This window comes from Notechis scutatus, chromosome 1 (assembly GCF_049901735.1).
Source record: "Notechis scutatus isolate UNSWTSFEM ecotype Mainland chromosome 1, rNotScu1.2, whole genome shotgun sequence".
Taxonomy (NCBI): Eukaryota; Metazoa; Chordata; class Lepidosauria; order Squamata; family Elapidae; genus Notechis; species Notechis scutatus.
This window is the reverse complement of record NC_142009.1, coordinates 101,189,225-101,216,227: the sequence shown is the minus strand read 5'-3', so window position 1 is coordinate 101,216,227 and position 27,003 is coordinate 101,189,225. Positions and strand designations below refer to the sequence as shown.

Sequence of the window (27,003 nt, the reverse complement as noted above, 5' to 3'; positions counted from 1 at the left end):
CAGGAAGAGAAAGTGGAAAAAAGAAGCAAGTAGAAACAGCCTTGGATTATTTGGATTATTTGGTGATTTTTGATTTTTGCATCTAGATGACTAAAATTAACCGGGTGGTTGTTTAAAAGTTTTTAAAATGGTATCACTCTTAGAAGAACTGAACACGGAACTTAAAAAATGGAAAGAAGATGCACAAGAAGGGAGAAGTTCTTTTGGCTTCGTGTTTCAATTCTTAGAAATGGAGATCGGGAACTATGAGAAGCAACAAGAAATGCTTGCAGAACAAGAAGATTGGGACAAAGAAGAAGCCATCTTTAATGATCAAATAATTTGAAGTGGGGGGGGAAAAGGGGGGAAAGAGAGTGAAAGGTTTAAGACTAGAAAAAACAACCCAAAAGGAGAACAATTTGAAAGATAAGTATAACATTAGAAAGCAACAGAAGAGGGGATTACAGATGAGAGAGTTAGAAGTAGAGAGACGAGGGGGTAAAAAGGGGAGGGAGAAGAAGAGGGGGAAGAAGGCAAGGAAAAGAAGTTGTAAAAAACAGAAACAAGAAATGGAGAAACAGAGAAAAGATATAAGGATTGTAACCATAAGCTTGTTTAGAGATAATGGGTGAAAATTTAATTGCAAAAGGGATTCTGCAAAGGTACATAAGATAGCATTGTTATATTACAAATAGAAATAATTTTAGAAAATATGATGATGATAAAATATTTACTGTAATATAGTGGGATGTTTGTTAATAAATAAATGAATTAAAATGATTGAGAGAATTAAAAGGGAACATTTTTAATTATTAGTAATGATTTATAAAAATATAAGTGAAAAATATGGGGAAAAAAGAATTAGCTATGGAAAGTTTATAAATGTTCCCAAGGAAGTATGATATTTAATTGAAAAGAAATGTTAAAGATGTTAATATTTTAATGCATATTAATGATAGAATTGAATTGGAATGGAATGTGTGTTTTATTTACACATATATATAATTTTTTCTTTTTAAGAATATAGTCTCTATTTTAAGAATGTACCAAGCAGAACTCGATTTGAAGTTATGTATTATATTGAATGCTATAATCTTAAAGGTATACATTGAAGCTTAAATAAGAGTTTGAATGGATAAAATTAAAGGATATAAAGGTGTCATACTCTAATTGGTAACTACAGGGAAAAAATTGCTTAATAAGAAAAGATAATGTGAAATTGAAACAGGACAGACAAAAGTATAAATATAATGATTTGAATTGAGATGAGATAATCAAAACAAAGTTGAGAAAATTAAAAGAGGAGAAAACTATGTAGAAAATATAAAATGGTAATAAGATATGGAATAGAATATAAAAATGAGCATGAAATTGAGTTTTGTGTCTGTATGAAGAAGTGATAACCTGGGACCATGCTATCTTCAAAAAAGATGTTTTATTTGTATTTTGTTTTTGTGAAAACCCAAATAAATTTTTCAAAAAAGAAAAGAAAAGAAAACTACAAACTGATTTCATATGCTGATGTGTGGTTCATTAAAATTATGCAGGTAATAAGAGGTATCTCTATGCCATGGCAATAAACTGATTTGGAAGTAAATTTTGTGAATTGATTCTAGTTTAAAATGTGTCACATTACAATCTAAAATAAGTAGATTGTAGATCATGTTGAAACAACTGGACATTTCTTTAATATCTTTTTAGGGTACTATTCAACACTACAGTATATAATTTGATTAAATGTAAATATGTTTTCCTGGATTATGAACTTCACATTCATCCAAATCATTTTAATGACAATTAGGGATGTTTTCCTGCTTCAGCTTGTGTACCTTTCTGATGTTTGCAAGTCATGCTAGCACTATTTCAAATGTCACCACACTGCCTTCCAGCTCATTTGGGAGAAGTGACTCTACAAGGCCAGCTGCCAGGAAATCTTTGGCCAAATACATAGGTGAACACATTCTTCTTTCCAATTCCTGGCTAGGAAATAACCAGTAGTGACTGCTTCCTACTTCCTGGTGTCAGCAACCACATATATTCAAGCAAGGAGGACCACCAGCTGAGCTGATCATAAGAAAAACACAAGCAATGATGATGACCATTTGCCAGAAATAGCAGCTGTTATAAGGTACCTCCATAACAGATATTAAGCTGTGGTATTGCATCAGTTACCTCTTCTTTTGTTTAATGGAGGAAGGGTCTCTGCAATAGGTGGGATGTGATGCTCATAGGGACAGAAGAGGGAAATCTTTCACCAGCAACCAAATCCTATTCCTGAATGGAGAATCTAGCTAGGATGAGTTGAGGATCATAGGTACCACCTCTTGTCAAATGCGGGAGTTTGGCAGCCTCTCCCTGTCTTTGTTCCAGAATGCTGGCTTTACATTCATCTAGGTTGATTCCTAATGCTGAATTTCCATATCTGAAAACTAGATATGGATGCAAGGTGCTTCACTGGATTACCTAATCTTGCTGAATGATGTGCCCATCACTACATCTTTATATGGCCATCTTTACGATGAGCCAAAATGTGGTCACCACTTCTACTTGCTCATGATTTGAATAGCATAACAGTTTCATAGTGGATGTCAATACTGACTTTTTTCTTTCATTTTAAGGGAAATATTTGCTTGGATTCTTAATAGAAAGCATGAGCATTTGTTTGAGACAGCCTATTGCCTGTCATAATCTATCTCTCACAGTAAAGGTACAGACATCCTCAAGTTAAACTGAACTTCTAGGATTATATGAGTAGAAAATATAGCCCATGCTCTTTTCTTGGCAACATTATGGAAGTAGTTTGCTATTTCTTTCTTCCAAGATGTTTGCTCAACTTTCCAGTCTAGTCTACAGTCCTGAAATTCTCAAGGGATCTCACATCCAAGGTCATGTCCCTATCAAAGACTTATAACATCTTCATTCCATCACTCCATTATTGCTGTATTGAAGTGATAGAATGTCTATCTGTACTACTCTTATTCTGGCACAACAATGATTGGATGATTCTAGAATACTCTGGGGTGCTAGTGGGGAAAGAAGTATTAACCAGGCCCAAGTCAGCTTAGCATCCAAATAGAGACAAGATTGATCAGGTGCTTGCTACATACTTAGATGCCTCTCTGAATACAGTAAGGATATGCTATTTTGCATATACAGGAGAGGGAGGGAGGGAGGGAGGGAGGGAGGGAGGGAGGGAGGGAGAGAGAGAGAGAGAGAGAGAGAGAGATGAGATGCATGACTTATTATGAATTGGTTCTATTTTTTGCATTGACTCTGGTGTGAAATTAATTTGATCAGTTCTGTCTGGTTTGTTTACAACTGGTGTGAGGTAGATACCCATATCCTGGGCCAGCCTCCCCTCTCTGCCCCGAGTTGCCAAAGTGAACATGTTCTATACATAATTGAATGCACTCTTGTTAATTTCATTTCTACAATGCTATTTTTTTTGTTCTTAATTAGTATTGCTGCTATAACTCATTGGCTTTAAAATGCCAAGGAACAGAGACCATGGAAAGCCATACAAATCACTACTATTCAGGTAGATGAATATGGAAATGAAAGAAACGGAAGTATTTAGTGTTGGGTTTATTATGCATATACATACCCATACATCTCTCTCTCTCTCTCACACACACACACACACACACACACACACACACGGTTTAATGATAACAGATTTTGAAATAAACTAACATTAGTATAATTTATCTGCATTAGCATATTACAATAATGTTAGTTCATGATTTCATAATTTCCTATGATTTGGGTGAAACAAAAAGAATCACATTGCTTTATTAGAAAAGGAAAAAACAACCTAAATGTCACAAAAATGTGTAACTTTCAGGTTCTCCATTTCAATAGGAGAAAATATAAGAAGCAGAGGAGAAGAGCAAAAAAATAGTAGAAACTTCCAAAGTTAGGTCCCTTTTGGGTCCCGTTTGCTAAATTAGTATCTTAAATGCTAAATCTTCTGCCAGACAAGGACTACAGTTAATGACCAGTTCTGTTTGTACCATGCACAGATCCACAAAGTAAGCTTCACATTGTACAAACCAAGGTTATGTGGTTATCTTATGGTACAGAGAGCCTATAGAACCGCAGCACCCCAGTTAGGGGAACAAAGCCAATCTATTAGCTAACCAGAACTAGGAAGGGATACAACTGGAAAAAAAAGAGGGTAGGAGGGTTCCACCGCCCTCCATCCCTTTCCAAACGTCCATGCATTTTCATTCTGAATCTATCAAGGCATCCAGAAAAATGTGTTCCTATTATGGAACGAAGAAGAGGATCAGTCGACGCTCAGCGTTCGGGCTATCTCTGTTGATTCCCCCCACTGCATTTCCAGATGTTTCTTTCTCTTTCTCTTTCTCGAGCGTTCCTGAGTTGGAGGACCAGGAATGCAACCAATCGATCCTGGACGAAGCTTCCAAGAGACGATGCCGCCGCTGTTATTCTCCAGGGAAGGACGAGAAATTCAGCCCCGCCGGGCCAGTCCCCTACTCGCAGCAGCCTAAAGCAGCGCAACACGAGTGGCCGCGGCGCACGAGGGCGTCCGGGGCGCGCGCGCGCGCACCCGGCTTCCCCATTGGTCCTGGCCCGCCTCCGCCTCACGCCGGCCCTGCCGTTTAAATGCCTCCCGACGGGCGCCCGCCGCGCCTTTGGGTCCTGAGCTGGTGGACTGTCGCGGGCGCGTTGAAGGAGGGAGAGCAAAGCACGCGTCTTCCCAGGGCGGCGTCATCTTTTCCTAGTGGCCGAGGGGCTCGGCTGCTTCCCGGGAAGCCCCATGAAGAAGCCGTCCCTTGGCTTGGCCTCCTAGCCCGCTTTGCGGCGCCAGCCCCAGCCGCCTTTCGCCATGAGCTGTCTGGATGTTATGTACCAAGTCTACGGTCCTCCTCAGCCTTACTTCGCAGCCGCCTACAGTCCTTACCACCAGGTAAGTCGCTGGATGGGCGCTTCCCTCCAAAGGGCAAGGTCTCTTCCTGTGGGAGAGACTGGCCTGGGACTGGTCCTCTTCGCCTGGGGGTTTATTCGCGCTGTCGGCCAATAGCTTTCTCTTCCCCGGAATGGATGGGTGGGAGCATATAGCAGTCACCCCTTTTAAAATGCATGGACTGCAAGGTGGCCTTGGCGATGGGTTCCGTTTCCCCCAGTTGTTTGTGTGGGTTCGGTTGGGTTCCTTCGCGTAGGCTCGACTGTGGGCGGGCGCGCAACTTCCTCCTGCGGACAACTCCGAGGGCAAATCTTAAACGGACTGTTGGAAAAGCCTGCCAAATTGCTGATGTAAACCTTCTGGGCGGCCGCGGGATCCGAGCAGATTCACCGCCCCGGATTGGTAGCGGCTGAATTAGAGTTTCTTACTTGCAACTATCGTTTAGCTTTCAACTTAGAAAGGTGTATTCAGAGCGCTCGCTCGGATAGCGATTAGCAGCTAAGCAAATCGGAGCCCGGTGCCATCCGAAATTCATCTACGTCAGTTATGATTTAAGCAATTGTGGAATTTGTCCGCAAAAGCTTCTGTCACAGGAAACATTTACGGGGCCCCTCATTATTTTAAGATAGCTGCGGGAAGACCTTTAGCCATATACATAGAAGAAAGCAATGGTATCGTATCGGGCCTTAGTACCAGGATCTCGCCTGCCAGCCCATCTTTCTGAACTCGAGATATTCTGCATACGTGTTGGGCATTTTTCCTGGGTTTCTGAAAACCCGGCTAACCTGCTTTACAGACTTTCGATACCGCCGCCCACGGCATCCTAGTGGAAAACCTCTTCCTCATACTGCGTAACCTATTGCGAGAAAGAGTCGATACGAAATGGAACTGGTTCTTGCGTCTTCATTTAAACCCCGCAGTTTCTGGTCATGAAGACGTCCTTATGCATTCGCGATAGGATGCGACTGACTATAAATCGCTAGCTGCACTTTAGCATCTTTTGTTAAAAAAAACAAGGAAACTTCTGTTTTTAATCGTTTGAACAACCTTTAATCCATGTGATTACAACAAGATTGTGCACCTAATAAACCTCTTTAGACAAGTTGTGTTTTATAGTTTAGAATAAATTCAACCTGAACAGGCCTAATATTGTTATTATTTACAGTGACAGACAAATACTGTTTAATTCTAAACCTGTTAGGATAAAAAAGGATTAAAAGAGGATTTAGAAGAAAATTGCACCTGTTTCACTTCCCTTCCTCTCCTTTTGTTCAGAAATGAAGTGCCGCATTAACTAAGAAATGGGGCTGTTTGGGTTGCCTTATAAGCTGTCAGAAGTAGCAAACATAAAGGAAGAGAGGCTCTGTGCATGCCTAACTTCTGCTTCCCAAGAAATCGTTTAAAATAAATTTCATTTAAATCTTCAGGAAACTGAAATCAATTTTCTCCATAAAAATGAAGAAATGTGGAGGCAGTGTGTTCATGTGCTTGTTCCCTCCCCACCCCCAAAATAATCTTCAATTTCTCTCTGCTGTCTTACTTTATATAGATAGTAACAAAAATTACCCATTGCCAGTTTTTCCATTTTGATGAATACTTACTTGTAAACTGAAAACAAAGGATCTTCACCGAGAAGATGCTCCGTTTTCATTACCTGCTACCTTGTGGAATTTCAGCGGATTTTGCATTGGAATATTGTCAGTGGCTGCTTTGAAAACCTTGTATTTTAGAATTCTGGGGCACAGACATTATGACATTAAAGAGCTGTAACCTGCAGTGCATTTTCAGAATAAAAGAAGTAGGCACGTGCCTGAAATAACATGAACATCGGCATTGAAGGATACTGGAAGGGAAAGGTCTTAAGACTGAACAATTTATTGGCTTATAATAATGTGCTTTCCCCCTTTCTGAATAGTGGTGGATCTGACGACCTTCCCACATTTTTCTTATCAGAACCCCCAGATCGCGCCAGTGACCCAACAAGTTGCAGTTCTCAAAGGAAGACTGCCTGTAACATATTGGGACAGGGAAGCATCAAAGTGCACTGGCCATCACAGAATAGTAGCCATTGGTAATTGCTTTCTCCGTGACTGGGAATCCTTCCAGTTGCCCCTTTCACTTGACTTTCTAGAGGAAAGCATTGTTGACGTAGAGATTGGTCGAGCCTTGTTTGTTCGCTGACAAAGTTCCATTTGAAAGCGTTTCTCCGATTTAGTTTTCCAGGCACTTAACACTGCATCCGAATCCAAATTATTTGCTTCGGCCCTTCCCCAAAGCAGCAGCTGCAAGCAGCTTAACCTCGGGAAAGCCAACGCGAAAAATGTTTAGCCGACTTTCGAGAGAGCCCTCTTTCTTTTTCAGAACCTCGTAAATATAATATGTTCCTTTCCTAAATATCTTTTCCGTCTATTCACCACAGAAATTGGGGGGGGGGATTTCTCCTTTCCCAAAAAAATCTATTTTGAAACAATAAGTCTCTTGTCTCTTTCATTTGTCTCTCCTTGCAACCAACAAGCGTTTTTCTGCTTGGGCTAAATATGGGAAGAGTCCTTAACAGTTCTTTAGGACGTCCACCTCGTGAAACGCCCCCTCAAAATGCTCGTGATTCCTAATGCCTATTTTTTCCCCAGAAAAAGGAATTAAACTAGGACCCTGCAGGCATTTGCTCCGAAGAGAGGGCAGCCTTCCGCCCAAAAGACAGCAGTCAATTGGAACTCTGCTCCGTGGTCCTTGAGAATCTGTACATTTGGGACAGAAGTCAAGGTTCTTCAAGATCTGTTCTTGGTCACTCATTACGGTAATACTGGATCTAATGAATCCTATAAAAGTAGACAATCACGGGCTTCCTCGGAGGTTCGGGGTCCCAGAGTTTCCAGAGAGTGAAATTTGTTAGATCCGGGCAGGGAAAAACAACAGTCTTGTGGCAGTGAAGCCGAAGGCACAAAGTATGGTTTTAAATCTCAATCAGGTTCAACGATCTGTTTGAAGACTACTGTAGTTTTTCCCTTGGTTGCAGTATTTAATGTGCGGTTTTCTTAGACGTCCCTAAGCTTTTCGTGTATTCTGGGTGTTTAATCTCTGTCAACTAGAAAATAAACTTGATTTCGAGTGGGAAATTCTTCGCTGCCTTTGGTGGTTTGGAATTGTTAGGCAGTGCTATATGGTCGCCTTCCTTCTTCAGATGCTCAATGGATGGCCTTGTCGAGCGACCCATTCGACCCATTTCGAGAGACCCAGGTCTCCTTGTCCATGTAGCTCCGCGCAGCCTTCTCGGCTCCGGCTGGCTCTGGCAAACAGCCGTTCGCCCAGTTCGAGGCCGCGACCTTTTTAAAAGGTTTTGCTGGCGCCTGCCCACCCGAGAAAGGAGCGCAGGCCGCGCGGGCTGGCCAAAGATCCGGGGCCACGTCGGGTTTTCCTTTCTCCGGGATTTCCACAGCCAAGGCGGGCGGAGGAACGCTCCCTGGGGAAGTGAATAGAGTGGCAGAAACTCCCCCGCGACCAATGAATCCTTTTCCGAAGCCCTTCCATCCGGGTTTCGGAAAAGGCAGCGGCTTTGCCCTTGCAAGGCGAGTTGTCTCCCCCTTGGCTTAATATCCACCCCAAATGCCTCCGTCGAAGGAGGCAAAGACGTCGCGAACGAAGCCGGCACCTTGAAAACCGACGGACGGCTTTTTGGCGGTCTCTCTCTCAAAGCCCTTTGCTTTCTAAATGGGCTTAGACTACCACTCCCATAAGCCACGCTCCGCGCGGGGAGGACTCGTTGAGAACTGTTAAGGACGAGAGCCTGATCTTTTCGGCAAGCGAGGTTTCGTCGGCCGAGCAGCTCTGCCTCGCACCTCAGAATCCCAGGCTCTCTATTTCTCTAGGCGTGACTGGGGCGTCCCTTGCGTGGGACTCGCGGGAAGCCCAGCGCGCCTTTTCTGACAACCCCTTTTCCTCGAAGGCGGCGGGTGAGGGGAGCCTCTCAGTCGGCCGGCTGATAGGCGCGGCGGCGCGGAACCCTTTCCTACCTGCGCTTTCACGGCTACGGGGTATACTACCGTAATTACGGTATTGGAGACTCTCGGCCAGGTCTCCAGCCAGCCACCAAACTCGCGGCATGGTTGACTACGGCAGTTTGCCAACAGCTTCGTCTCTAATGCTTTCTCGGGTAGCTTCATCCAACCTGGTTAGGGCGATATATTGTGCCCTGATTGGCCGGAGGCGATTAGATGAGCCTCAGCACGCAAGGAAAAAAAGGCTAGCTCGGGGTGGGGGTAGGGAAGGTGCCGTCTCCACACACACACCCACACCTACACCTACACGCAAGCGTGTAGCGAGCTTGAAAATGAGAGCAGACCGCCTTGTAAACCGCCTGGGGCTCCCAGAGGAAAGACAGGAGGGAAGGGCAAGTGTACTCCGCCACTCCAAGACCAGCCCCGCCTCTCATGGGGCAGAAAATGCTTGAGGCGGGAGGAGGGGAGGGCAGCGGGGATCCCTGACCTTGACCGTTTTGCCTCTCCTTCACAGAAATTAGCCTTTTACTCGAAGATGCAGGAAGCCGCCGAGAGCGCCAGCACCAGCGGCAGTAGCAGCAGCTCCTCCTTCTCCAACCACGCCGCCCCGGCCAGCATCAAGGAGGAGGAGTGCAGCCCGGAGAAAGAGCGCCCCCCCGAGGCCGAGTACATCAACGCCAGGTGTGTCTTGTTCACCTACTTCCAAGGGGACATCAGCGCCGTGGTGGACGAACACTTCAGCCGAGCCCTCAGCCAGCCCAGCAGCTACTCGCCCAGTAGTGCGGGCCTCAAGGCCGTCGCAAGGAGCTCCGCCGCTTGGAGAGGTGAGCTGCGTAGTCTTCTTTGTCTCTGTCCTCCTTCGGGCTCGCTTTGCCCCAGGGATTCTCCTGTCCCCTGAGGCTCAAGAAGACGCAACTCCTCAGAGCTTGGGTCAAGCAGTAGTCAACCTGTGGCCTTCCTTAGGTTACAACTCTCAGAGTTATAGGGTGAGAGTTACAGTCTGGAAACTGTTGCCTGCCCCGATGTAGATGCTTCCTTTTGGTATTGGGAAAGCCACAAAAGAGTATATTTCTCAGCTCTCCGGTTCTAAGAGGTTACAGTTGTGTGGAGATTTTAAAAACTAAGAAACCAAGTGCTGTTGTTGTTCATGGATAGGTAGTAGTTGTACTATGTAAGCTTGAAATACTTTAAGAGAAGGGGAATATTCCTATGACTGTGACATGTTCGCTAGCAAATAAACGAGACTGTTTGGATGCATTATGAATTTCACAGAATTCTGACCCTAATGTTAGCCAGAGTGAGAAAGTCCTCTCCAAAAAGTCTACCTTGCTTTCGGATGTAACCGATATTGCCCCATCATTAGCGTTGAAGAAAAGTTTTGCTGTTGATGATTTTTGAGGACAAAAAAAGGCAGGGGAGACATCTTGCAGCAAAACGTCTTGCGCCATCTGATAGCAGCTGCTGAAGAAATAAGGACTAGCAGGGTGGAATGTATGCCTTGGGGATAAGTCTTTGCAATTCCCTTCCCTCTGCAGTTATCCCAGTGTCCTTGCAATCACATTTAAAAACTTCCATGCTCATACTAACAAACTAAGGTGGGGATCTATGAAAATTAAGATTATTTTAAAATATAGATTGCTTTAAAGTACAGTATGCAAAGGAGAGCTGATGGTCTGTGGGTTGCTATAATATACTTTAGTTGCTATCAAAATATCTAAAGGCAACCAGGTTTCTGAAATTTACTTCATTTTAACAGAACTGCCAATCATAGTCTGATACAAGATGATATAAGAATAAAAGAATTTGAACCCAGGAATACATTTTGAATGCAGAACTGAAAGAATATATATATAGTAAAAGGCTGGCTCTAGTATATTTCATTTCCCAAGTAATTTCTAGAGAGGGAAAGAGAGGCATATCTCCAGTCTGTGTGACAGGTAAAGATGTTTGTGTAAGCAAGATAATTCTTTGTTCTCAAGTGTACTTACTGCCTGCTTCTGTTCATGTTCAGGGTGGATGGATGGAGGGCAGACCAGTGACATTTCTGGATAAAGGGTTATGGTTTGATCTGTCCAGCAGCCTCATCCATGTAAAAACTTTCATTGAAAAAAGGGAACAGATAACAATCTTTCCTCACTTTGCCAGAGATGAGAAAGTCATCTGCGACTTTGCTCAATCTCCCCAGGCCTTCCCCCCCCCCCACCCAAATTATAAGCACTGGTTCCATCCATTAATTAAAACAGCATGAAAAAAATGCCAGATTACCTTCTCCTAAAACTGATTTCAGGCATGCTTAGAGGTAGAAAAACACTTTTGTCTTCTTATGTGGATTGCTGCTTTCCTGCTGGCCACTTATTACTGTACCAGATGCTGCTATGCTTTGGTCAAATAGAATTCTTTGGGATCTTTCCTCTGAAAATTGGATTAGTTGGAATAGTTAATATTAGCTAGATAGGTTGCCTGGTTCATGGTTTACATTAAACTATGGCTGAATTTTAGCTTAGTGTCAGTGTGAACCCAGAAGCTGTGGTGGGAAATCATAGTTTATAGTTTAGAACAGGGGTCAGCAACCTTTTGGACCTCAGGGACCACCAAACTCATAATTTTAGATCCCAGGGACCACTAACCAGTTCTGTGGGTGTGGCCTAATTTGTGGGTGTGGCTTGGTGGTCATGTGACTGGCTGGGCATGGCTTGTATGTAAATATAAGTATTTATATAAATATTGATTTTTTTTTTATAAAAAAGAGCAATTTTTACCCAAAATCAGGCAAAGCAGGCAGGCAGATTGAGTTGCTCACAGAATCACAGATTCATTCAGAAATCTATCTATCTGCCATTGGCTAGCTCAATCTGTCACATAAAATTTGCTTGCAAGCAAACTCATAAAATTTGCTTGCAAGCAAACTCACAAAATTAACTCACAACACACCATGTATGTAAATATTGAATTTTTTTTTATAAAAAAAGCATTTTTTACCCAAAATCAGGCAAAGCAGGCAGATTGAGTTGCTCACAGAACCATTCAGTGATCTATCTATCTGCCATCGGCTAGCTCAGTCTCTCAAATTTGCTTGCTGTGAGTCTGCACTGAATTTGCTTGCAAGGAAACCTTCAGTCCTAAGGGAAGCAGAGCCGAAGATCTAAAGACTAGCTAGAAAGCAAGAAATCCAACCATTTTCTGCTTCCTAGCTAATCTAAATCTCCTGGCAAAGCAGAACAGATTATGGTCGAAAAAAAGAAAAATAGCAATTTTAGAAGGCAAATTTGCCGGGTAAGAGTGAGTGAACGGGAGCGTTCCTGCGGGCCATGTCTATGCCTTGTGTTTCTGTGCAGCCTGGTTTAATTGCTTTGGGAGATTTCTCTGCGGCCCACCAAAATTTTCTCAAGGCCCACCAGTGGGCCGCGGCCCCCAGTTGGCAACCGCTGGTTTAGAATAGGGTGTCACTCAGCAATTCTGTTAAACAATCATAGTCTAGCACATATGAATTAATATGTTTAGAATAATGTTTTAGTAAAGCTGTGAAATTATATATATTTATATAGACGGAAGATTGGTTACGTAGATAATTGTATCTTTTTTTCCCAAATAGTAAGTTAGGTACATTCATTTATAAATCAATTTATTTGGCCACCCATCTTGCAAATGCAATTCTGGGCAGCTAATTATAACATGTTAAAACAGTAAAACCTATATTCGCAAGTATAAAAATGAACTCTGGTTACTGAGGATGAATCTAATAAAGCAATAAGCAGAGATTTTTTCAGTGTATCAAAAATACATGCTGCTTTTATTAATCAAGTACAGACCAGCTTTTTATTTATAAAAGGGAAAACAAACATGGGAAACAAGCAGTATTAAACATAATGTTCCTGTATAGAACACCATAGAAAGATGTTTATAAAATTATCATTCCTTAACCAAGATTTGTTGAATAACAAATTCAATGTTGAAAGATGACAGGCATTCATTATTATGTTTGCAAAAAGATTGCTTACACCAGTCCTATATTCTGAGAGAAAAGAAGTAACCAGTAACTATATTTTTGGGGAAAAGAAGTAACCAGTCACTGGGCATGTATGAGATGCCCAGATGAGAATAGTCTCTATTGTCAAAATCTTCTAAGATGTTAGTTCTGGGGCTAGCCCAGTGCTGGGAGAACAAGATAGATTATTTTTAGTGAAGCAATTGGTAGATGTGGAGGGCATTAGGGTCCACCTTTGGCACAGTGAGTATAGCACTTAGGAATTGGGTCTCCCAGTAAATGTCTATGCCATTCTGAGAATATCTGAAAGCAAGCAGGTAGAGGAGGGTATTGGTGTTGTTCTGTGACTAAACTCATCTGGTTTTATTTAAGTCTAACATAAGCATTTGTTGGATGGAAGCTTGAAGGAATGGGGCTCTGAAGCGCAGTCCTTTTTCACTCTGTTTTGAATGAAATGGAGCATCTGAGTGCCATGCCTGGTCATGGAGAATCCCTTAACATAATCCCAACATCACCTCAGTATACCACAATGATAGCCTTATAGAAATCGGTCAAAGTAAAGTCAGTGTAAGTTTAAGTGGAAAGCTTTTGCGATCACTGCCTTGATTTCTTTCGTGGGAACCAAACTTCCCGACTGGAAAAGTTTGTCATTGTCAGATAGTGCTATTTCAGAAGCACCAGAGTTTCAAATTTCAGCTACAGCCATGAAGAGTGCTGTGGCACCTGAAAGACAAACACACTTATCATCATGTAAACTTTGGTTAATAAATAGTTCACCTAAATACAACCTCTTTTTATGCCTGAAATTTGTGCTGCTACGGTTGCCTTGTTCCTAAATAAAGCAAAGGAAAAGATGCATTTGAATATTGTTTGCCTCCCACTGGATATCACTGTGTCATTTTTTTAGCAGCAGTTCCAACATGCTTTTATACTGTACTGTCTTTTTCTGGATTTTTTAAACATTCCAGCCTTTGTATTCTCATACAATCTTCCATCCAAGTACTAAGCAAGGCTTTCAAGTCCTGACACAGTTGGTGAGATGCTCATAAAGAAAATCTAACTTAAATCATCTTCTGAGAGCCAAGCTGACTTTAAAACAGATATACTGACCCATCTTCCAGACTTGGATTTTTATGGAAGAACAGTAGTCACTATTATTGCTCCTTCTGTACAAATAAAGAAAAACAGCGATCAAAATTAGCATGCAGTTTTTCTCTCTATAACATAACAACATATACAACAATGTATGACATTTCTGTCTGATGAAAATATTGTAGGCCTTAAATATTTCTGATTTAAACCTTTAAAATTCAGGAAAGTATCCAATTTGAAAGGGGAGTTTTAGACTCTTACATCATCTTCCCTGGAAATTAACCTTGCTGAAATCAGAAATACTTATTTTTGGCCAAGTATATATAGATTTGTATTCTTATTGTTCTCTCCAGTAAGACCACACACTATTCTACTGAATGCCCAACTGGTTACAGTGGGCTGCTTTATACAACTATTTCTATTGAGAAATTCAGGGCATTTGATAGCTGCTCCCATCAAAAGCCATATTGGTCTGTCATGATATTGGTCTATCATGCCAGTCAGCCAAGCCTTGCCTTGGGGCATCTTCTGCCTGAAATTCAAATTATTGGGCATATCTCTGCACCTCAAAGCATTTGAGAGGGTGACAGATTCTCAGTGAATCACCATAACTGCCATCTCATACACCTTGGTGTAGCTCAATAAATATGGCTTGCTTATGAGCAGACCAAATTTTAACTGGGTGCCACCAATTCATTTTAGTCCACCCATTATGCTAAACCAAAACAAACAAGTCATGCTGAGGTAAACTATGATAGTTTGAGGTTATTATTATTATGCCATAAACATCGCACCATGGTTTATAAACTGGCGTATGAGGTGTGAACTCAGCCTATTAGGGTAGATAAAACATATCTTTGCAATGTCCTTTGCTTCCTTGCTGCTTAGGCAGTGATTCCCAGCTCTTGCAATGCAGTTTGATGGATCAATTCATCTTTAACATTTTCAGAATTTCATCCTAAAATGCCTCAGAAAACACTTCCTCAGTTCTCTTAAACAATGAACTATCCTCAAGTAAAAGCTTTCAGTTTGAAAGTGCTGTACATACCTGTCCTACTGTTCCCATTTATTCACACTCGTTTTATTATGTGTGTACTTATACCAATTTATACTTATATGTTTATATGTTATGTTCATACTTTATTTTCTCATATATGCTTGACAAACTAAACTAACTAAATAAATAAAATAAATAAATATTTGGAAGAATTTACCATAGCTTCAAGTAACCTCTTCCAAATCCATGCCCTCCATCTAGGAGTCTTGCATTACAGCTCCTACAAGCTCCCAATTAGCTCAGCTTTTTCACACAGGCTGGAATTTTTCACACAGCCTGGAATTATTAGAAATGTGTCCCATAACTATATGTCACCCCACTCCCAGCAACTGTGATTTCAGATAAAGTCATTAAAAAACAAGGAAACACCCCCCCTCCCCCCAACAATACTGTCAAAGGTGCCACTGAAGGCTCTTGTAACGTTACTCTTCAAGATAGAAGTTGAGATATTCCTTTTCAATTTGTTCTCTTCTACCCTTCCACTAGATTCTAGTGGCCACAGTAATGTTTAGTTCCAGATGCAGGAGTGTAGTTGCATTCGGATGGCATCAGGTCAGCTACAGAAACAAATATATATGCCTCATTGCAGTTCATCCATTAGTGTAATACCCACTCCTATGCCTATGGTTTTATGATTGCAAAGAAGGCATCAAAAACACATTTAGCTCATGCTAAAAGACCATCAGGTACAGTACAGGCTTCCAGTGTGCACTAGGAACCTAAAGCAACCAAGCAACACAAAGGATGGCGAAATGCCTAGCCAAGGGGAGTCTTGTGCTAGTAAGAAGGTGATTGTGTCAGCTTTGTGTGGCTAGTTCTGACACTATTGGATACATTACAAGTTCATACTGTTCTGTTGTTTTGTTATCCCCACATTATGGAGAGTGAGTGGGTCACTTTTTTGCCTATAAGCAGTGATACCTAGTGGGAAGCCAGATATTTCAACCAATAATTTTCCTGAATTTGTAAATATAAGGCATTGTTCATTGTCTTCATTACTGTGACTAAAAAGAAAGAAAAAGAAAAACAAGTTTGGCAATCAAGGAAGCAAATTTTGTGCTGGAATACTTTTCTGCCAGCTGGTGGATTGCACTTCAGTGCATTCAGCTGACAGTTGCCTGAGAGAAGAAATATAGTACAATAATTTTGCATCCCTAGAAAAAAATGAAATGCATGGTGTCTTTGTGTCTTTCCTTTATGCTTGTGAGATGAATCATAGATAAGTGCCCAAAATAGAGCAGTTTCTTTCATCCATAGTCCTCCATCTTTTAAAATTAATTGTTTGATTTTAGGACATATTATCTAACACTCCTTCTAAGTTTTTAAAGTGGGGGTGGGAAAAAGATTGCAGTTTATAGATGGCCTCTTCTCTAAAGACAAAGGAACTGGGGTTTCTAGGACATTTTGTCACTTGAAAAACACCCTGGCAATTCAAACTTTCTTCTGACCTTAGATTATTCCCAACCCATAATCTAAATACTATATACTGTATGTTGGGCTTTCCTGTTCAATTTATCACAGCCAAAGTGTGCAAACTTTATCCTACTTCCCTACAGTACTTTTGGAGTATTAATATAGCAACCTAACCATCAACATTCCTTGCTGAATTCCCAAATGGGAGGTGTTTATATTTTAATGGAGGGTGTAAAATATGCCATTGGCTATATCATAATTAATAAGCTTAAAAAATAGTTTTTAAAAGGAAGAGTAATGGTATTTTTAAGACTAATTAAATGAAAAGGGCAGTTCATTTAGTAAGCTAGTCAGGATAGCTAATCACTAACTTACTGAATTATAATATTAGTACACAATGAAATCAGTTACACTAAAAATCCTTAATGAATTATGAAAAACATAGAGCATGATGAGATAGAATGCTGAGCAGTTGGCCACATTGATTAGGACTGCTGGAATTTAGAAGTTGGATTGGGACACCTCGCCACAGCCAATTCACCATGGCCAACTCGTCACGCTCAACTTGCCATGGCCAATTTATCACACAACAACTCATCATGGCCAACTCGCCACGGGACAACTCGCTGTGGGACAATACAACAATTCAATTTAATTATTTAAAATAATTTAAACAATATTTTAATTTTTGTCATTCACATTTCATTTTGTTCCTCCTTTGGCATCCTTTCTTTAATTATTCTATTCCACTATTTCTTCAATATTAGTGTAACGCTTGCCCCAAGGCAAGTTGTCCCGCGGTGAATTGGTCATAGCAAGTTGGCTGTGGTGAGTTGGCTGTGGCAAGCTGGCCATGGTGAGTTGTCATAGAACTCTGGATGACACATATTCACTATTCTTGATTTTTAGAAGGTTTTGTTTTTAATAAGCTGACCTAACAAATGGGAGCGTATGGCAAATGGGAGAGTATGGGCTCAGAAAGTAAAAATGCTTTGGTCTGGTTAGTATAAGGATATGAATTAATACCAGACCTTTAGGTTATACTGTGAATTTTTTGGAGGGAAGGGGAGGAATCCAGAAAAAGAGAATAACTCAGCTCTATTGCTAAAACTAGCAATCTAGTTTTACCCAAAAACTAGATGGATATGCAGTTGAAGTCATTTGAAGAAGATATTATCTTCAGTGTAAAGCAGAAGTGATATTCAGCAGGTTCTGACCAGTGCTCGAGAACCAGTAGCAGAAATTTTGAGTAGTTTGGAGAACCGGCAGATACAACCTCTGACTGGCCTCACCCCCATCTATTCTCTGCCTCCCGAGTCCCAGTTGATTGGCTGGGTCTTTTGTTGCCCTGCACAGGAGAACAGAGCTGGAAAGCAGGTTAGTGGAATAGGGAGGGAATGGGGATTTTGCAGTATCCTTCCCCTGACACACCCACCAAGCCATGCTCACAGAACCAGTAGTAAAACAAATTGAATCCCACCACTGTTGTAAAGATAAAGGTGAAGGTTCCCCCGCATTTATAAGCCAATTTGGTATAGTGGTTAAAGTCATGGGATTAGAGGCCAAAAGACAATAAGTTCTAGTCTTGTCTTAGGTATGGAACCCAACTGATTGAACTTGGAAAGTCACTCTGTCTCATTATAGGAAGAAGACAATGGCAAAGTATTTTTTTGAAAACGTTGCCAAGAAAATTGTAGGAACTGTTCAATCAAGTTACCAGCAATCAGACTCAGTGGTGGGCATTATAGACACAGACGAAAAAAAAAGATAGAGTGGTGCTAAGAATGATTTTTAATTGATAAGTAACCGAACAATTTCATGCACAATACCAAACATTCATCTGAACCCTATTTTTAAATGTAAGTAGAATGTTTTAAATTGTGTAGAAATTTATATTTTGATATGAAGTTAATGTGAAAGAATGAAAAGGTACATTGGCTTTATTCATGTTTTGAATAAGTCAGAATGAGCAGATTTGTACTAAATTATGTTTTTATGTTAAAGGTGTATAAACCATGATTGTATTAACACTAAGCCAAAATAAAACACACATTAGAATTTCACATACAATAGTATATGAAACCAACTATTGTTTTAAAAGCATCAAAGTCTCAAAAATTATTTTGTGGTAATAAACCCTTTTCATATGATTTCAAAAATAATATTTTACAATTTTTTTGTGTGTCATTCAGTTTGGGAGGAGAAAATTCACCTTCAAGATGCATATAAATACTTTCAATTTTGAACACCCAGGTTTAAATTTATAAACAATTATATCTATTTCAGAACAGAAAACACAGCTCTGAGCCTCCCATTGACAGTTTCGTGATATTCATTTCTGAATAATATTTACTTACAAAGTTCTTTATGGCATAGGAGCTGCGTATCTGAGAGATTAGTTGTCTCCAAAGGTTTTTGCCTAGCTAGTCAGTATGTTTCTATAGAATGGGCACATTCCAGTCCCCCTTCTTCAGAAGTATATCTTCTCTGTAACAGCCCCCATCCTCCGGAACAGCATCCCCTAGAGATAAAAGATAGCATCCTTTCTGCTGGGGTTCCAGAAAGGTTTGAAAACTTGGCTTTGGACTCAGACCTGGATTAAGTTTCATGATTTGTTCAATGGCCTCTGTTTTGTTGGTTTTCTTACTTCAACCTAGGCTGTCTGTTTTTATGTTTTCTCTAGTTTTGTATATCGCCCAGAGTCAGGGAGAAACAGTGTGAAATGAAGCATAGACTGAAGTTATTTAATATTTATACCTGCATGATAAAAAAAACAGTTTTTATCATAGTTGTGAGAACAAATGCTTGAAGTGTTTTATTTGGTTTAGAAATATTAATAATAAAATACAAAAGAAAGCAATTGCGTGTCATCTGTGAAAGAAAACAGGCCCGAATAATCTAGTGGATCGTTTTAGGGGAACTGCTTTTGTTTTAAACACATATTCTGTAAGGATATGAAAGGCAGGATACTAGAGCCTCAGTGGTGCAGTGGTTAGAGTGCTGTACTGCAGGCCACTTCTGCTGACTATTAGCTGCCTGCAATTTGGCAGATCGAATCTCATCAGGCTCAAGGTTGACTCAGCCTTCCATCCTCCTGAGGTGGATAAAATGAGGGTCCAGATTGTTGGGGGCAAGAGGTTGACTCTGTAAACCACTTAGAGAGGGCTGTAAAGCACTATAAAGTGGTATATAAGTCCAAGTGCTATTGCTATATCAGTCTATTTGAGAACTCTTAAAAGAATAAACTTATTGGGCTTGGTTATAGAACTGGAAAAAGGTACCTAGAAGATACACCGTTGGTGGTATGTAAATGACAAAGAATAGAAATATTGTCATCCTACCCTGCTAATGCTGTCTGTTTTGTGCTTGTCTTTCTTTATACAGAGGGATCTTTTCCTATGAGTCAGCGTAGTTTCCCACCCTCCTTCTGGAACAGCACTTACCAATCTTCTTCTGTGCCTGCCTCTTTGGGCAGCCCACTGGCAGCTACTGCCCACAGTGAACTGCCCTTTGCTACAGCGGACCCTTATTCTCCAGGCTCACTGCACAGCCACCTTCATCAGGGCCCCCCAGAACCTTGGCACCCCGCTCACCATCACCACCACCACCATCACCACCCATACATCAGTGCCCAGAGTTCTGCCTACCCTCGGCCCACCACAGTGCACGAAGTCTACAGCCCACATTTTGACCCTCGCTATGGCTCGCTGCTGGTGCCTGCTGCTTCTGTGCGTCCCCACCGCCTCTCTCCTGCCTCGGTGCCCACACCAGTCAGCCCTCAATGTGAGCTAGGCAAGAATGAGCCTGCCACATCATCATGGACAACGCCAGCTCCTTTTGCTGGCCCTGCGGGAGAGATGGCACAGAGCTTAGGACTGAACGTAGAAACAGGTAAGATCTGGCAGGAAAAATAATTTATTGTGATCAGACTTTTTTTGTTGTTGTTGAGACTTTAAGTGCAAATTAGGTACCTTAAGTCTTCTGGAGGCTTAAAGAACCATTTCAGCCCTTAAAAATCCTGATGAAAACTCAAAATTGGAATTCTGCTTTCTGTCACATTTGAAATTGTAGCTTTTGGTCCTAAGCTGACAAAGGTTCTGTACCCCAGCGTTAAGCTATCATGCAATTTACTTGCCTGCAATCCTGACAACAGAACAAGAAAAACATATTACCTAGAATGTGACCTGTTTTGTTAGTCCAGCCAATGTAACTTGCTAACCATGCTTTGTGGTTTAGCATAATGTTAGGAAACCAGACACAGCAGTTTTTTCAATAATCCTTGATTAAACAAACCATGGCTTGCCTAACACAAGGTGTGAACAAAGCTGTTGTGTTTCTTCAGCCCTCTCCACATCATTGGTTCTCCATGAGGGGACAAGGAAACACTCAGCATGATGACATCATGACTCATATTGCCTCATGTTACCAGGAGGACAGGAGAAACAGACACAGAACACCCAACAGTGTGAGGTCTTTTTTTTTGTTTCTTTCAGTAAGTGTCCTGAAACTCTACTACAGTGTTTCTCAACCTTGGCAGCTTTAAGATGTGTGGGTTTCAATTCCCAGAATTCTCTGCTGGCTGGGGATTTCTGAGAGTTGAAGACCACACATCTTAAAGTTGCCACGGTTGAAAAACACTGCTCTACTGAATGATATTGTCCATTACTGTCAACTTTACAATAACTTTGAAAGTTAATTTTATTTTTTCCTATTTACTTTGGTCAAGGATCATCATGGCAACTATTTTTTGATGCCAGAAATTATGTAAAAAGTCTGAGACTTGGCATTTTTCTATTTTTTTTTAAATAAATAAAGAAGTGACTCTTTTGCAAACAACTGTCTGAATACAGTATAACAGGCTGTAATGTTTAGTAACTTGCCCAGTGGTTGTAACTTCAAGCATCTTAGATTTTGTAAGTTTTCACATGAAGTTAATCCATACATCTTTTTCTTCATTTCGCACTTCTTCTAGAAATCAATTCTTGTGCTTTAAGTAACTTACCCAATGTTTGCAAGCATGTGAGGATATTTGGCTCTTTCTGTCTTTATTTCATTTCTTTTCTTTCTCTTCCTTTTTTTAAATTTCCAACTTCTCTTTTTCTTTTTCTTTCTTTTTCCTCTCTGTTCTCAGGTTTGCAACCTCAGGATAAAAGCAAAGATCTCTACTGGTTTTAGATTCCACCATGACTTCTCCTCTAGTCAAACTTTTGCCTATGTAGGAGTGGGGACAGAGCCAAAGTCAATTTGTAACAGCTTCTGATCTTGGTTTTCAGCTCACCATTATTCCTACTGTGCTGGATCGCTCCTGAGCTGAGCTGCTGGTTATAACCGTCCCTTCCTACACATAAATACCAGCTTCGGTCTTTGCCTCATGGTTCTGATACCAGCATCTCACATCAAGACAAGAAAAGCGGAATGGCAAAGGAGGCTAAAAGCTTCTTCAGCTTGGCATTTCCTTCTCCTAAAATGGCAAAACTGAACACCACAGCTTCACATTCAGAAGAACTGAGTAAAACGAATAAGGATGTGAAAAACATTGACTTTAGGAAGCTGAAGGGTTTGTTAATATTAGTGAGGACATAAATCATACTTATGATGTGACATTTTTAAAAAAACTGTTTGGAAGCAGCATGGAAGATATTCAGGCATTGTGAATGAAGCAAAGTAATTCTAAACTCTTAAACGCATTTGGAACATTTTTTTTTTTAAAAAGGATGGATCTTTCTGACTTCAGTGTGGTGATGAGTGGCAAGTGACTAGCGGGGCCACCTGCCTTCAGGCTTACACAAATGCAGCTGTTCAAGAGACAACTGTTCCAACTCCAAGAACTTGATAATCAAGGTGGCACTTCTCCGAGTTTGGCACAAAAATTGCATAGGATAATACTTATATACATAGTTGTATATATAAGGTTTGTTTTTATACAAAAACATTTATCATGATAAAAAATATCCTTTTAAAAAAAACTTCCAGCTTTCAGGAGAAACAACTGGAGTGAGTGGGAGGGGAGGGCTGGCTAATGGAGTAGACAAAAGTCTTCATTTAATTGAATGTTCCCTTATGACTTTTTGTAACAACCAGGAGACAGTCTCTCCTCTCTCTTGTTTTGAAAAGGATATACAATATAAGAAGTGTTTATTTGTAGGGAAGATAATTAAAAATGTCTCCTTTAACTTTTGATTGCATTGGTTTTATGAAGTAGAGGGTGGAGATTTCAGATGCCCATTGGGAATCCCAATTCTCCTGATGTTTTAATTTTAAAAATTCCATCAATTTGCTTAACATTGATTTAGAAGCTATATGGACCAAGCCAAATAGCAAATTAGTTCAGTATCTTGTTTCCCACCATGACAAAACCTACAGATCAACAGATAACAAGCCATAAATAGGCTATAGAGATGCAATAACCCTCTCCTCTTATCTTTAAACAACTGCTATTTTTTGAGATTCGATGCTTCTGAATCACATGGTGACATATAAGCATCCTGTTCAGTAGCAACTGACCAACTTATCATTTCATTTCATTTATTCAATTTAGGCACTCTCTGGCTCCAAACTGATTCTAGATATACAATGAAACCAAACAAAACAGGAATATACATTATAATAAAATTATAAAGTGCTAAGAAATAAGAATGGGAATTTTTTAAAAAGATGGTGTTTTTTATTAACATCTATATCCTCAAACATATCCAACAAGGGGCACCAATAATCATACCCCAAGCCCTGGGAGAACGTTCAAGTGTTCAAGGCTTTCTGGAAAGCTGTCAGAGTGGGGTCACCTGGACAACACAGGAGAGGGGCAGTTTTTCTCATATAATCTGGCTTCGTGCCATGTAGGTCTTTATAAGTCACAATACCTTGAATTGACAGTTGGAACTAAAGTGATAACAGTGCAACTCAGGGAGCAGAAGTGCCACATGGACATACCTACTTATGCCCATTACTGCCAATGCCATTGTATTCAGTTGAAGCTTCCAAGTGATTTTCAAGAATAGACCTACATGAAATACATTGCAGTAGTGAAACCCTAAGGTAACAAGGTATGAGTGACTTCTCTTTCTGATCCAGGAAAAGATGCAACGGGTACACCAGATGAATAAAATTATTTTTTAAAAATTGCCTAAGATTATATTTCTATATTTTAGTGGTATCAATAAGAACTTGTTTTCTTACTCTGGATCTCCAACTATGACTGTCATGAGGAAAAACATCTGTCCACTTTTTCCGTACTCTGCATCATTTTGAATCGAGCATTATCACACCCCTTCTTACTATTCTTTCTAAACTTTAAAAAAGTGGAGTAGATTTTCCTCAAAGGTGAGTTGATTTTATCATTTGCTTGTTCTCTATGTTCCTTTCCTGTAATACAGACAGAAGGAAACACTCCAAGTATTGTCCCAAAGGTGCTTTTTCAAGAAGCAAGTGAACTTTCTTGTTTTTCTTTGAAGATGTTTTGCATCCGTTCTTCAGCTCTGATTGGATGGTGGGGAATGGAAGGATTTACATTTCTAGAAGAAGCTGGTTATTTGTATTCTTTTTAGAGAGTTGTTGAGGCCATTTGGAGTTTGTCTGTGCCCACAAACCTCCAAGTGACCGCAACAACTCTCTAAAAGAATGCAGATAACCAGCTGTATGCAAGAAGCATACATCCTTCCATTCTCCACCATCCAGTCAGAGCTGAAGAAACTTCTTGGATGAGAAGCAAAATGTCTTCAAAGAAAAATAAGAACATCCAACTGGCCCTTGAAAAAGCATATTTGGGACAAGCACATGTACAGCATTTTCCCCAGAAATGGCTTTAAATACTCCATTTCAAATTAAGCTGGCTTTCATGAAAATTTAGGGCTGTTGAACTTGAAATGTGATGCCCCCATGTCCTATTTGTGACCACAGGTGATTTATTTTCCCTACCTGCATTGCAGTTTGTTAATTGTATTGTCTCTTTTCAGTAAACTTGCTGGGATTATTCAGGATGCATAGAGAGTAACATAACGTAGTGGTTTGAACTTTATTTAAGCATACATTGATCTGTACTATTGGTGTACAACTGGGATGGACAATTATCTTGCTGTATTGAAATTCAATTATCAACAAGCTAGGTAGCAAGGGAGATCAAAGTTGTAGGGCAGGAATAATTAAAAAGGTCATAGGTTGCCTATCCTTGGTGTAAACTATATTCTTGCGACTTTTCGACCAACCTTTTTCCCTTCTACCCATTCTTGGGCTTTTCCTTACCTGGTTTTTTCTGTCCTTCAAATCTAGAGTAACAAAAGCAGTTAAAGATAAACCCTAGCAGGTTATAATTTCCTACTTTATAGTAAACTTAGCTATATGAGGTTTCCTCCATTCTCAACCTTGGTAATCTTTCCCAGTTTCATCTGTTTTCATCTCTTGTCCTTGCTGGAAACTAGAGATAGCTGAAGGGAACTCTCTTCTTGTTTGTAGTCCAGATGTTTTTTCATCTAGTTGTAAACTCTGTACAACTCTACTAAGATCTGTATTTACAGAAGCCAAACATTGCTGTTTATTTTTTTTGCTGTCTATTGCCATATATTTTTCCCCAAACCCCAAAAACTTTAACCTTAGACTGTCTACTATTGACCTCACCCCTTTCCTAAGAGGTCTGTAGGGGGTGTGCATAAGCGCATCAACGTGCCTACCATCCCTGTCCTATTGTTTCTTTTATATATATTTTTATTTTTCTTATATGTATTCATAACTATGTTTTTACTTATACCTATTATCTTGTAAGCAATTGACAAATATAATGCCTCATTCGATGAAGGGCACCACAAACAAGAAAAACATTATTGCAAAAGAGTCAAAAGTTTTACCCCAGTGACAAAAGTCTGGATCTTATCTGAACATTCCTCCTGGCTATAATTCAGCTGCAATTTATGAGATATGAAATACAACCGAACAGAAAGAGAGACTTGCCAGAAGTTCAGCTTAAGAAGGAGTATCTAGAGCTTAGCAAGCATAGGAGGTAATAGGTACATGGCATAATTAGATTAACTAGATAAGGGTTTGCTGAATCTCTTCCTAAACTAAGTGCTAATTATGAATTCCTTCCAGTGTTGTAAAAACCCAACAGAGCAACCTTGGTAAAGAGAAATGTGTGCTGATTGAGTATAGATCACCAACTGTATGTTCAGCTTCCACTCCTTGTACTGATAACAAAAGCACAGGGGGGAGCAGAGACCAATTACACAGATCATTCTACACAGCCTGAATACTTTTTTCTATCTCATATAAGAAGTGGGGTATAGTATTCGAAAACATGCCGAGTTCAGCACAAATTGAAGACAGCAATGAATTTCATATTTTACCCTTCAAAAATCAAACACAGACAGTCATGGAGCTGAAAAAGAGGACCAAAGTCCTTGCTATGAGGTAATTTTTAAAATTTTTAAAATATCAAAACATATTTTGGATGTACTGCTAAAATATGTACAGACGGAAGTACGTTCAGAGAAAATATTTTAACTCTTGCATTCAAAACAAAGAATTGTTGTAATATATTCATCCTGCATTTCAAACGTTCAAAATGCTCCATATTTACATGTCTGTGCGGGAAGGCCAATATTCATACTGTAGAAGGGAGGAAAGAGACTGCACAACAATTAAAGTAGTATTTGAAGCAATTCAAGCTACTGGGCTAAATCAATGTACACAATAGCACAAGTTCTACAACAGGGAGAAAAAAAGACAGCAATTTTCAAGCTCACCATAACATCAATTTTAAAAACACCACTGGCAGAAATGTTAAGGGGCGGGGGAAGCAATCCATTTGAAACAGAAACAACTTTTTGAGAGGTGAATTGTAATAAGATTTGCTCTCCGGAAGCTTGTTTTGCACAGACCAAGAAAAGCATACACACATGACAATTTAAGGATACAGAGAATCCTGCTACTACAGTGTGCAAGCACTTTAAGCACTTGCACAGATACATAGATTTTCATGTGTTTTCTCTATGTAACTGCATGGACACTTGATCAAGCTGGTTCCTAGAAATCCCAGGACTAGCTTATTTTGAATTCAAAAATCCAGACAGCCAGCAAAAGGCAACAAAGAAACATAGGAAACTTGAACTCTTTGCTGGTATTTAGTGAACCACTAAGATAAATGTAACCAGTCAGGAAATGTCTGACCTTAACAAACTCAGCCTCCTATTAGATGAAAGCATCGCATCATCATTATCATGATTGATAATATGCCACTTATTCAGAGCTTTCAAATACCCCAAACCATTTATAATCTTAATAATTCTTTTAACACAGTTAACCCATCAGATCAGTCGAGTCTGTACAAAACGGATTGCTTCATGATTTGCGGGAGCCAGATTCAGCAGAATAGTGAAATGACTCACGTGCCTCTTCATTGGACATTACAACTAGAAGGTATGACTTTGTAGCTCATCAGCCAATGACTGAAATAAGATATCACCAGTGAAACTTTTCGCTTCATACATGCTAACTCACTGGAAGGCAGGCTGCACTTTCAGTTGCAGCCTGCTGAGAAGAGCAGTACAAATTGACAGAGGTGTGG

The 27,003-nt window shown here is 40.3% G+C and overlaps 1 protein-coding gene across 3 annotated transcripts; it reads left to right on the top strand.

Moving 5' to 3' along the window:
• Positions 1 to 4,310: 4,310 nt before the first annotated feature.
• Positions 4,311 to 23,571, top strand: VGLL2 (vestigial like family member 2). Of its 3 annotated transcripts, none has more exons than XM_026666012.2 (4): positions 4,311 to 4,912; positions 9,419 to 9,728; positions 19,836 to 20,342; positions 21,583 to 23,571. In XM_026666012.2, exons 1-4 carry the CDS (start codon positions 4,832 to 4,834, stop codon positions 21,624 to 21,626), a joined length of 942 nt encoding a protein of 313 aa, XP_026521797.1. In that variant the 5' UTR covers positions 4,311 to 4,831; the 3' UTR covers positions 21,627 to 23,571. The 3 variants fall into 3 exon arrangements, with proteins under 3 accessions (XP_026521797.1, XP_087828941.1, XP_087828932.1); XM_087972806.1 differs by having other exon boundaries at positions 4,629 to 4,912; positions 21,725 to 23,571; XM_087972815.1 differs by lacking the exon at positions 9,419 to 9,728 and having other exon boundaries at positions 4,594 to 4,912.
• Positions 23,572 to 27,003: the final 3,432 nt, after the last annotated feature.